Below are 12,563 nucleotides of genomic sequence, written 5' to 3'. Positions count from 1 at the left end.
AAGAACGATTTAAGACTGAATTCCAGTTTTTGAAAATGAACTCGCCCTGGATTGAATTAGCCACTTTCAACAGTGTCACTCGCTGCAGTTTCACAGCTGGATCCTAGGGGGCGCCAGCAGCTGGATGGAGGATGGTTTCCGGTTACAGACGAGCATCGGTGACAGCCTTCGGTTTTCAATTAAAGTTGAAAGCTTTCAGGATAACCTTCAAGTTTTCTTTCTAGGCGGTAGCTGTCGGCTTACGGGGATGAAGTTGCAATGAAGTGAGGTTTGTGAGCTGTTTTTCTCTATAAATAGGTATTTCCTGACTAAATATGTGTCGCCAACAAGGGGAAACTACGGGGCAGCGCGTTTAGTACTGATATCGGGAGGCGCTGCTTTACACAAAGGGTGGTAGGGGCGTGCAAAAAAGCTGCAAATTCAAGTTGTTGTAGCCGATATCCTGGCTTCTGGATACAGCTGGGTGATATATTAGGATCAAATAGCTACTAACTGCCAAACAGGATGGCCCGAATGACGACTCTCTCATCTAGTCTTTTCTTCTAAACGAACATGGAAAAAGTGAATATTTTCACATGTACAGCGTTTGCTTTACATTTGGGGGGGTGGGTAGAAGTATGACAGACTGGCGTTAAATATATGCTGTTGTTTTTTCCTTCGGAGTAGTTCTGTGTTAAACAGCGGAAGCTAGCCAAACTTTTACTTTCAGTTTGGAAAAACAATTGCGTATGTAGAATTAAAGTACAAAATAGCCGTACTTTAACCACAACTTAATTAGCACCACCCTAATAACGGAAATAAGGTGTTGCGATTTAAAAATCAGTGTCACATCGGGATATTTGGCATCGTGTACTTTGTGAAATATTGTGAAAAGTTTTTTTTTTAACGAGTCGCTCCTTACAGAGTAAGAAGAAATGCAAAGCGCATGCGCAGCCCATAGACTTCAGCAGGGCACCGGACGGACAGTGGAAAAGTTTCAGGAAACGATGAAAAATAACAGTTTATATTAACCCGCGCCGTGCCAGAATTTAAAACCTTAAAACCAGCGGGCAAAGGCGAGGCTGAACCTGTAAAGGCCATTTTAAATTCTCTTGTTGGATGCAAAATTACAATTACAACAGGAGCCCAGAAACGATGAAAACGGTCACCGAACCGGATTTTTAATTATCTCCTTTTAATGTATTCCCAGAAGACAGGGGATCGGGTTAGAAATATAATACAGCTCCACAATTGTCCGACCGCTCCTAAAATATTCCGCAGCCCTTCTGTAAGTTTCCAGCTAGAGGAAAGCCGATGTTGGTGAATTCCTGTCTTACAATTCCTGTAACCTGCACGTTGCCTTTTGTTCATTATATGCAAATACTCGTCCAACTGGACCCGATGTGTGAATTTTAACTCGCTGTAATATGTAGAACATGTCAGTTGTACGGTGGGTTTTGCCATTCCTATTTATTTCTGCTAATATAAATACTGCATTGGGCCTTTGTAACTAATAGATCAGACTTAAATTAATTGCCCTACTACTGCGCAAAACGTCAGTCTTTTTGCTAAACAGAAATGAGAAATGTTCCCCCACTCAAATCTCCAAAACGAAAGATGCTTTCCAGTTGAAATTGATTTTATTGAATGAAGCACCGAAGTAAGAGTCTGATTGTAATATACTGTTAATTTATTGAGAGAAGCCACCAGGAAGTCCTCAGACGTACCTTGAAGTAGTTGTCGGTTTCACACGCACTTAACAAAGAACACCCGGCATAATCTCTTGTATATTTACAAAATAATAACAAACACGAGTGCACAAGTCCAAATGGTGTTAACGAATTTCACGAAAAGCACTTCGGTAGAGCATAGTGTTTACAATAAGCGCGTTACTGGGGAAATAATATATTTACACCCTCCACACCAGAAGAAGGCTCCATGGCCGAAACGTTGCGTTTTCTTTCTTCTTTTTTCAGCATGGAATAAACCTGTTACTTTTTCCTTTGCAGGTTTTCTTGGGCGGACTGCTGGTGTGGTAGAGGAGATGACTCTCAGGACAACAGGAACGGGGAACACGTTTGGACTGACGCTGATCTATGGACTGATCTCTGGCGCTGGTAGGCTTCTCTGTGAGTCTGGGTGACCCCAGACATGGCTTGACGTGGGCACAGAGCGAAGGAGCCAGTCGAGTCATGAGTGTGGATCCCAGTCTTGCACACACAGACACACACTGGTGTCCATGGGGCTCTCCCAGGCTGTTCACACTTGGCTGTGGCAGTGGACGCAGAGTGGAAGGCGATTGTTGAGTTGTGCTCATGCACAGCCCTGCTGGAAGTCTTCCCAGTTTTCTTTGCTGGCTCCTTCATCCCTGTTTCTGGTCTATAGGTTGCAGTCCATCACAGGACACACACTCACACCCCCTGGACAGGACACCAGTCCATCACAGGACACACACACACACACACACACACACACACACACACACACACACACACACACACACACACACACACACACCTGTCCAGGGTGTGTGTGTGTCCTGTGATGGACTGGTGCCCTGTCCAGGGTGTGTGTGTGTGTGTCTTGTGATGGACTGGTGTCCTGTCCAGGGTGTGTGTGTGTGTCCTTGATGGACTGGTGTCCTGTCCAGGGTGTGTCTGTGTGTGTCCTGTGATGGACTGGTGTCCTGTCCAGGGTGTGTGTGTGTGTCCTTGATGGACTGGTGTCCTGTCCAGGGTGTGTCTGTGTGTGTCCTGTGATGGACTGGTGTCCTGTCCAGGGTGTGTGTGTGTGTCCTTGATGGACTGGTGTCCTGTCCAGGGTGTGTGTGTGTGTCCTGTGATGGACTGGTGTCCTGTTCAGGGTGTATCTGGCCTTGTGTCTGTTGTATGCTGGGATAGGCTCCAGCTCCACTATGACCCTGTACTGGAGAGCGCTGTTCGATGGCTGGATGTCATTAGCGGAGAGTCTCCACCACCCACAGCAGGGATTGAAGATCTTCCTGAGCAGCAGCTTCAGTAACTGGGAGTGGAGGGATGAATCCTGAACTTCCCAGTAGCCACCTGGAATTCTCCCAGCTCCCACCCCGGAGCTGCGCTCGAACCCGGCCGGGTCTGATTTTCAGTAACAGCAGGAATCTGGGAGCTGGTGGTCTCTTTCTGCATCACAGCTTTCTCCTTTCACTCCCCCGCACACAGAGAGCGCCTCGGTCTCCCACTCGCTGGTCTACACCTCCATAGCAGTGTCGGAGGCAGGGCTCCTCTCCCAGCTCTTGATCTCCAGGGCACTGGACCAGCAGACGGTCTCTCACTGGGACAGCACCTCCCAGAGAGAGACTCGCACCCGCCACTGGCCCAGCGGAGCTGCTGGCCTCGAAGACATCGACTACAAGCTCGAGGAGACGGAGAACAGGGAGAGGCTGCAGGGAATCCTGAGGAAGAGGAGCAACATGGGGAAAGGTCAGTCAGCCTTCCGCACTGTCCTCTGTCCTCTGTGTGTGTGTGTGTGTGTGCGCGCGCACATGTGTGACAGTGTCCTCTGTCTCTCTGTGTGTGTGTGTCACTGTCCTCGGTCTCTCTCTCTCTTCAGATGTGCTGTGATCTAGGGGATAATGGGAGTGTGCGTCTGTAGTGTTAGTCTCTATGCGTGTGTCAGTGGCCCCGCTCTCTCTGTGTGTGTGTGATAGTCCCCACTCTCTGTGTGTGTGTGTGTCAGTGTCCCCACTCTCTCTGTGTGTGTGACAGTGTCCTCTGTCTCTGTTTGTGTGTGTCACTGTCCCCGCTCTCTCTGTGTGTGTGACAGTGTCTTGGTCTCTCTCTCCAGATGTGCTCCAGAGGTGGCGAGGCTGTAGACTGGGGGATGATGGGAGTGTGGCTCTGTTTGATCACTACGGCTTCAATGGACAAGACTTCCTGTCCTTTGAGGTGGACAACATGACCTGGAGAGCAAGTTCCCTGGAGGCAGAGGACAGTCAGAGGGACTGGAACCAGAACAGGGTTAAAAACCAGTATACTTCTTGGAGACTGACTGTATGGAAACACTGAAGAGATTTCTGGAGTTCAGAGAAATAGACAAGAACCACACAGGTGAGACAGAGAGATATCAGATACAATAGGAGACAAATGCCCCTAGAAGCTCTGCACAAGGAGTTTTGTAAAAACATCCCCCATGTGCAGAGGAGTGGGTGGCACAGTGCAGTTTCTGGGGTGCTGTCTGTGTGGAGTTTGCATGTTCACCTCATGTTTGTGTGGGTTTCCTCCCTGGTGGGTAAATTGGCTTATGGGAAACTGGCTCGTGTATGAGTATGCATCTGTGTCTGTGTGAATGTGAATGCTGTGTGATTCTGTGTGAACAGGACGTGTCTGCAGTACTACAGTCCTAGTGTGATCTCCTCTCCCAGCCTGAGAAACAGACAGTGAGCCTGTCTGTCAATAATAATAATACCATGTGTGACCTCCTGTCCCACCTTGAGGAACAGACGGTGAGCCTGTCTCTCAATAATAATAATACAGTGTGTGATCTCCTTTTCCAGCCTAAGAAACAGACAGTGAGCCTGTCTCTCAATAATAATAATACAGTGTGTGATCTCCTGTCCCAGCCTGAGGAACAGACAGTGAGCCTGTCTCTCAATAATAATAATACAGTGTGTGATCTCCTGTCCCAGCCTGAGGAACAGTGAGCCTGTCTCTCAATAATAATAATACAGTGTGTGATCTCCTTTCCCAGCCTGAGGAACAGACAGTGAGCCTGTCTCTCAATAATAATAATACAGTGTGTGACCTCCTGTCCCAGCCTGAGGAACAGACAGTGAGCCTGTCTCTCAATAATAATAATACAGTGTGTGATCTCCTGTCCCAGCCTGAGGAACAGACAGTGAGCCTACCTCTCAATAATAATAATACAGTGTGTGATCTCCTGTCCCAGCCTGAGGAACAGACAGTGAGCCTGTCTCTCAATAATAATAATATAGTGTGTGATCTCCTGTCCCAGCCTGAGGAACAGACAGTGAGCCTGTCTCTCAATAATAATAATACAGTGTGTGATCTCCTGTCCCAGCCTGAGGAACAGACAGTGAGCCTGTCTCTCAATAATAATAATACAGTGTGTGATCTCCTGTCCCAGCCTGAGGAACAGTGAGCCTGTCTCTCAATAATAATAATACAGTGTGTGATCTCCTGTCCCAGCCTGAGGAACAGACAGTGAGCCTGTCTCTCAATAATAATAATACAGTGTGTGATCTCCTGTCCCAGCCTGAGGAACAGTGAGCCTGTCTCTCAATAATAATAATACAGTGTGTGACCTCCTGTCCCAGCCTGAGGAACAGACAGTGAGCCTGTCTCTCAATAATAATAATACAGTGTGTGACCTCCTCTTCCAGCCTGAGGAACAGACAGTGAGCCTGTCTCTCAATAATAATAATACAGTGTGTGATCTCCTGTCCCAGCCTGAGGAACAGTGAGGCTGTCTCTCAATAATAATAATACAGTGTGTGATCTCCTGTCCCAGCCTGAGGAACAGTGAGCCTGTCTCTCAATAATAATAATACAGTGTGTGATCTCCTGTCCCAGCCTGAGGAACAGTGAGCCTGTCTCTCAATAATAATAATACAGTGTGTGATCTCCTGTCCCAGCCTGAGGAACAGACAGTGAGCCTATCTCTCAATAATAATAATACAGTGTGTGATCTCCTGTCCCAGCCTGAGGAACAGACAGTGAGCCTGTCTCTCAATAATAATAATACAGTGTGTGATCTCCTGTCCCAGCCTGAGGAACAGACAGTGAGCCTGTCTCTCAATAATAATAACACAGTGTGTGATCTCTTGTCTCAGCCTGAGGAACAGACAGTGAGCCTGTCTCTCAGTAATAATAATACAGTGTGTGATCTCCTGTCCCAGCCTGAGGAACAGACAGTGAGCCTGTCTCTCACTAATAATACAGTGTGTGATCTCCTTTCCCAGCCTGAGGAACAGACAGTGAGCCTGTCTCTCAATAATAATAATCCAGTGTGTGATCTCCTGTCCCAGCCTGAGGAACAGACAGTGAGCCTGTCTCTCAATAATAATAATACAGTGTGTGATCTCCTGTCCCAGCCTGAGGAACAGACAGTGAGCCTGTCTCTCACTAATAATACAGTGTGTGATCTCCTTTCCCAGCCTGAGGAACAGACAGTGAGCCTGTCTCTCAATAATAATAATACAGTGTGTGATCTCCTGTCCCAGCCTGAGGAACAGTGAGCCTGTCAATCAATAATAATAATACAGTGTGTGATCTCCTGTCCCAGTCTGAGGAACAGACAGTGAGCCTGTCTCTCAATAATAATAATCCAGTGTGTGATCTCCTGTCCCAGCCTGAGGAACAGACAGTGAGCCTGTCTCTCACTAATAATACAGTGTGTGATCTCCTTTCCCAGCCTGAGGAACAGACAGTGAGCCTGTCTCTCAATAATAATAATACAGTGTGTGATCTCCTGTCCCAGCCTGAGGAACAGTGAGCCTGTCAATCAATAATAATAATACAGTGTGTGATCTCCTGTCCCAGTCTGAGGAACAGACAGTGAGCCTGTCTCTCAATAATAATAATACAGTGTGTGATCTCCTGTCCCAGCCTGAGGAACAGACAGTGAGCCTGTCTCTCACTAATAATACAGTGTGTGATCTCCTTTCCCAGCCTGAGGAACAGACAGTGAGCCTGTCTCTCAATAATAATAATCCAGTGTGTGATCTCCTGTCCCAGCCTGAGGAATAGTGAGCCTGTTTCTCAATAATAATAATACAGTGTGTGATCTCCTTTCCCAGCCTGAGGAACAGACAGTGAGCCTGTCTCTCACTAATAATACAGTGTGTGATCTCCTGTCCCAGCCTGAGGAACAGACAGTGAGCCTGTCTCTCAATAATAATAATACAGTGTGTGATCTCCTGTCCCAGCCTGAGGAACAGACAGTGAGCCTTTCTCTCAATAATAATAATACAGTGTGTGACCTCCTGTCCCAGTCTGAGGAGCAGACAGTGAGCCTGTCTCTCAATAATAATAATACAGCGTGTGATCCTCTGTCCCAGCCTGAAGAACAGACAGTGAGCCTGTCTCTCAATAATAATAATACAGTGTGTGACCTCCTGTCCCAGCCTGAGGAACAGACAGTGAGCCTGTCTCTCAATAATAATAATCCAGTGTGTGATCTCCTGTCCCAGCCTGAGGAACAGACAGTGGGCCTGTCTCTCAATAATAATAATACAGTGTGTGACCTCCTGTCCCAGCCTGAGGAACAGACAGTGAGCCTGTCTCTCAATAATAATAATCCAGTGTGTGATCTCCTGTCCCAGCCTGAGGAACAGACAGTGAGCCTGTCTCTCACTAATAATACAGTGTGTGATCTCCTTTCCCAGCCTGAGGAACAGACAGTGAGCCTGTCTCTCAATAATAATAATACAGTGTGTGATCTCCTGTCCCAGCCTGAGGAACAGACAGTGAGCCTGTCTCTCACTAATAATACAGTGTGTGATCTCCTGTCCCAGCCTGAGGAACAGACAGTGAGCCTGTCTCTCAATAATAATAATACAGTGTGTGATCTCCTGTCCCAGCCTGAGGAACAGACAGTGAGCCTTTCTCTCAATAATAATAATACAGTGTGTGACCTCCTGTCCCAGTCTGAGGAGCAGACAGTGAGCCTGTCTCTCAATAATAATAATACAGCGTGTGATCCTCTGTCCCAGCCTGAAGAACAGACAGTGAGCCTGTCTCTCAATAATAATAATACAGTGTGTGACCTCCTGTCCCAGCCTGAGGAACAGACAGTGAGCCTGTCTCTCAATAATAATAATCCAGTGTGTGATCTCCTGTCCCAGCCTGAGGAACAGACAGTGGGCCTGTCTCTCAATAATAATAATACAGTGTGTGACCTCCTGTCCCAGCCTGAGGAACAGACAGTGAGCCTGTCTCTCAATAATAATAATCCAGTGTGTGATCTCCTGTCCCAGCCTGAGGAACAGACAGTGAGCCTGTCTCTCACTAATAATACAGTGTGTGATCTCCTTTCCCAGCCTGAGGAACAGACAGTGAGCCTGTCTCTCAATAATAATAATACAGTGTGTGATCTCCTGTCCCAGCCTGAGGAACAGTGAGCCTGTCAATCAATAATAATAATACAGTGTGTGATCTCCTGTCCCAGTCTGAGGAACAGACAGTGAGCCTGTCTCTCAATAATAATAATACAGTGTGTGATCTCCTGTCCCAGCCTGAGGAACAGACAGTGAGCCTGTCTCTCAATAATAATAATACAGTGTGTGATCTCCTGTCCCAGTCTGAGGAACAGACAGTGAGCCTGTCTCTCAATAATAATAATCCAGTGTGTGAGCTCCTGTCCCAGCCTGAGGAACAGACAGTGAGCCTGTCTCTCAATAATAATAATACAGTGTGTGATCTCCTGTCCCAGCCTGAGGAACAGACAGTGAGCCTGTCTCTCAATACTAGTAATACAGTGTGTGACCTCCTGTCCCAGCCTGAGGAACAGACAGTGAGCCTGTCTCTCAATAATAATAATACAGTGTGTGAGCTCCTGTCCCAGCCTGAGGAACAGACAGTGAGCCTGTCTCTCAATAATAATAATACAGTGTGTGATCTCCTGTCCCAGCCAGGGGAACAGACAGTGAGCCTGTCTCTCAATAATAATAATACAGTGTGTGACCTCCTGTCCCAGCCTGAGGAACAGACAGTGAGCCTGTCTCTCAATAATAATCCAGTGTGTGATCTCCCGTCCCAGCCTGAGGAACAGACAGTGAGCCTGTCTCTCAATAATAATCCAGTGTGTGATCTCCCGTCCCAGCCTGAGGAACAGACAGTGAGCCTGTCTCTCAATAATAATAATAATCCAGTGTGTGATCTCCTGTCCCAGCCTGAGGAACAGACAGTGAGCCTGTCTCTCAATAATAATAATACAGTGTGTGATCTCCTGTCCCAGCCTGAAGAACAGACAGTGAGCCTGCCTCTCAATAATAATAACACAGTATGTGATCTCCTGTCCCAGCCTGAGGAACAGACAGTGAGCCTGTCTCTCAATAATAATAATACAGTGTGTGATCTCCTGTCCCAGCCTGAGGAACAGACAGTGAGCCTGTCTCTCAATAATAATAATAATACAGTGTGTGATCTCCTGTCCCAGTCTGAGGAACAGACAGTGAGCCTGTCTCTCAATAATAATAATCCAGTGTGTGATCTCCTGTCCCAGCCTGAGGAACAGACAGTGAGCCTGTCAATCAATAATAATAATACAGTGTGTGATCTCCTGTCCCAGCTTGAAGAACAGTGAGCCTGTCTCTCAATAATAATAATACAATGTGTGATCTCCAACAATTTGTAATAATTGTCAAATAATTATTTGATTTGTATAATTGTCTAATAATGACATGTTGTGGTTGTAAAGGTTTACAGAAAGGAGCCACACAAGAAGTTGTCTGTGCATTGATGTCACCTCGCCTTGCACAGTGTCCACACTAATTCTCAGTGCGTTAACATTGCTTCTGGTCTCCCTCTCAGTCTCTCCTCAGGTGTTTGTCTCTTCCAAGCGTCAGGGAGACACACAGAACTGTTCTCTGTCCTGTCTGGTCACTGGCTTCAGTCCTGGAGTCATAGAGGTCAGTCTGTCCAGGGCTGGAGAGACCGAGGGACAGGACATGTGGTCCAGTGGGCTCAGACCCAACGGAGACGCCACCTATCAGCTGAGGAAGAGTGTGGAGATCAGAGAGAGTGAGATCGAGGAATACAAGTGTACTGTCACTCATCACAGCTCCAACTACAGCGTCACACTGACCTGGGGTAAGAGTCTGGAGCAGATCAGTGTGTATTATACTGTATCACACACTGGGGTGAGTCTGGAGCAGATCAGTGTGTATTATACTGTATCACACACTGGGGTGAGACTGGAGCAGATCAATGTGTATTATACTGTATCACACACTGGATTGAGTCTGGAGCAGATCAGTGTGTATTATACTGTATCACACACTGGGGTGAGACTGGAGCAGATCAATGTGTATTATACTGTATCACACACTGGGGTGAGACTGGAGCAGATCAGTGTGTATTATACTATATCACACACTGGGGTGAGTCTGGAGCAGATCAGTGATTATTACACTGTATCACATACTGGGGTGAGTCTGGAGCAGATCAATGTGTATTATACTGTATCACACACTGAGGTGATAGAGGAGCAGATCAGTGTGTATTATACTATATCACACTCTGGGGTGATAGAGGAGCAGATCAGTGTGCATTATACTATATCACACACTGGGGTGAGACTGGAGCAGATCAGTGATTATTACACTGTATCACACACTGGGGTGAATCTGGAGCAGATCAGTGATTATTACACTGTATCACATACTGGGGTGAGTCTGGAGCAGATCAATGTGTATTATACTGTATCACACACTGAGGTGATAGAGGAGCAGATCAGTGTGTATTATACTATATCACACTCTGGGGTGATAGAGGAGCAGATCAGTGTGTATTATACTATATCACACACATTGTGAGACACTAAGAAGCTCCAGAATATTGTACTGTACTCTTCTGCAGGGGTCAGGGCATGTCTGCAGTGTTCCGTTCCTTACGCAGTGCGTCGGTGCTGTTATTGCAGGACTCTGCAGTGCTGGAGATAGGACGTCCCAGTGGCACAAGATAGCACTGGCCTCTGGGATCGCTGTCCTGGCTGCGTGCCTGCTGTCCATGATAGGATACGGACTGAACAAGCGAAAACAGGTGAGAGACGGAGGCTCTTGAATTGGGTTAGATTGAGCTCTAATGGCGAAGAGGATGTTCTGCATGAATACTTGTCTCCCCTCTCGGAGACTCTCTCACTGCAGGCTGGCAGTTCTGCCTTTGTGACAAACTCTTTCCCACCCCTGACTCTTCCCTTTCACCTGTTCACTGTCATTACACCACCCTAGACTGGACTGTCCTGCCTCATCGTCCTGGTGGTGACAGTCCCTCTCTCTGCCCTGCTGTCCTCCGGCTGCGTCTTCTGTCTCTTCCAGCAAAGAACAGGTCATCGAGTCTTCATACTCTCAGCCTGCTCTGTAACTGCAAGAACAGCGATCAGACAGAATCTCAACTTTTTCGGAACACAATTATTACTATTATAAGGTTTATTTTTTTAAAATCAAAGAGCTGTATAATAGTCATACACAATGACTAAAATCAAACTATTATTGACCAAAGACAATCACGAGTAAGTGTCATTTAAACATTAATGCTGCTGTAAAAAGTCTTACAAAGCAATCTGGTTATAAAACTATGAACCTTCAGTTCAGATGTTGACAAGAAGTGGCTTAAGATGCCTTTCAGCAAGTCTGCCTTACAGTGAAATACCATTTATACCAACAGAGGTCAAGTTCAAGCGGTATAGCAGATTTTTACGTAAATCTCAATGCCTTTGTGTCCTGCGATGATCAATTCACCAAAACAGTTGTTTTTTTTCTGAACAGGTGCAGAAAATGGCCAGTCTAGTCCGACCCCAGCGAAAAAGCAGAGTCGTGTGCAGGTATAATAGCTCCTTTAATAAGGCAGTTGTAGGTCTCCTCGAATCTAGAAACTATTGTAACTGTGAAGCATCTCCCCACTGCAGGTTTTGAGAAGTAATGCTGTCAAGACTCCTGTCTTGTGCGTGTTGCATGCTGGGATAGACCCCAGCTCCCCCCTGTGACCCTGTATTGTATAAGTATTGGAAACAACCTTTTTTTAAAAAAAATACCTCTTTGAAGGACTATGGAGTGTTTTAGGTTTGCAGTTGGGTTGATGGTGGCTAGCAGGAAGAGAAAATGTTTCCTGTCGCATTTCTTCCCAAACATGATTGATAAGTAGGTAAAAAAAGTGTGGACAAATGTAAACAAGTGTAAACATCGCAGTCTCCTTCAAGACTCAAGATTTCAGCCTGTGGTTACTGACAAAAAGCATGGACGTACATGTATAACTGAGGACAGGAGCTGCTTCTTTACACAAAGGTTGGTGGGGGTGGGGAACAAGCTGCCCAGCCATGTTGTTGAAGCTTCTCTCAAGACACAGCTGGATGAGCTCCTCCAGTCAGGACAGGAGGTGCTTCTTTACACAGAGGGTGGTGGGAGTGTGGAACAAGCTGCCCAGCCATGTTGTTGAAGCTTCTCTCAGGACACAGCTGGGTGAGATCCTCAGATCAATGACCTGCTAACCACCAGCGCTACCTGGGCTGAATGAAGATCTCCCGTTTGTAACTTATGTTCTGATTTGTATTTCTTTGCCTGTTTCCAGGAAGAAGACCAGTATGCGAATGCAGGCTTCGTCACTGCTCGAAGATAACTAGCTCTCTGGAAGAGCTCTGAGCTCAGACCTGTACTCAGTGGGCTGTGCTCTCTCTGCTCTGCACCCTCAAATGGACCCACGAACTCGAACTCAACGAAAGCAGCAGCACTGATCACCTCTCAGTTTGAAACATACTGTACTGTGTATAGAATATTTGTCCATGTATACAATGTGCATAAAACCCCAATATAAATAAATATAAAAACTGTGCCACCTGATGCATTCTCCTCTTATGTAACTGTATTGTGAAAT

General features: G+C 46.5%; 1 protein-coding gene across 6 annotated transcripts; it reads left to right on the top strand.

The window, feature by feature from the left end:
* The first annotated feature begins 97 nt into the window (after window positions 1-97).
* On the top strand, window positions 98-12,521 carry LOC148666553 (class II histocompatibility antigen, B-L beta chain-like). 6 transcript variants are annotated; one of them, XM_088631744.1, is made up of 8 exons: window positions 98-263; window positions 1,989-2,096; window positions 3,177-3,437; window positions 9,507-9,785; window positions 10,615-10,736; window positions 10,925-11,021; window positions 11,462-11,517; window positions 12,261-12,521. In XM_088631744.1, the coding sequence occupies exons 2-8, from the start codon at window positions 2,024-2,026 to the stop codon at window positions 12,306-12,308; spliced, it is 936 nt and encodes a 311-aa protein (XP_088487870.1). In that variant the 5' UTR covers window positions 98-263; window positions 1,989-2,023; the 3' UTR covers window positions 12,309-12,521. The 6 variants fall into 6 exon arrangements, 5 of the variants coding, with proteins under 5 accessions (XP_088487870.1, XP_088487869.1, XP_088487872.1 ...); XR_015936640.1 differs by having other exon boundaries at window positions 101-268; window positions 11,462-12,151; XM_088631743.1 differs by having other exon boundaries at window positions 101-268.
* The last annotated feature ends 42 nt before the right edge of the window (window positions 12,522-12,563 follow it).

Source organism: Lepisosteus platostomus, chromosome 5 (assembly GCF_059453375.1).
Source record: "Lepisosteus platostomus isolate fLepPlt1 chromosome 5, fLepPlt1.hap1, whole genome shotgun sequence".
NCBI classification, from domain to species: Eukaryota; Metazoa; Chordata; class Actinopteri; order Semionotiformes; family Lepisosteidae; genus Lepisosteus; species Lepisosteus platostomus.
The sequence above is the reverse complement of the archived record's forward strand: the minus strand, read 5'-3'. Positions and strand labels throughout refer to the sequence as shown.

Bases quoted from the DNA above. Each gene is read 5' to 3' on its own strand.
- LOC148666553 (XM_088631744.1), top strand. From the start codon at position 2,024: ATGACTCTCAGGACAACAGGAACGGGGAACACGTTTGGACTGACGCTG. The intron at 3,438-9,506 runs GTCAGTCAGCCT...TCTCCCTCTCAG, and splicing joins GAGGAGCAACATGGGGAAAG to TCTCTCCTCAGGTGTTTGTC. The intron at 9,786-10,614 runs GTAAGAGTCTGG...CTGTTATTGCAG, and splicing joins CAGCGTCACACTGACCTGGG to GACTCTGCAGTGCTGGAGAT.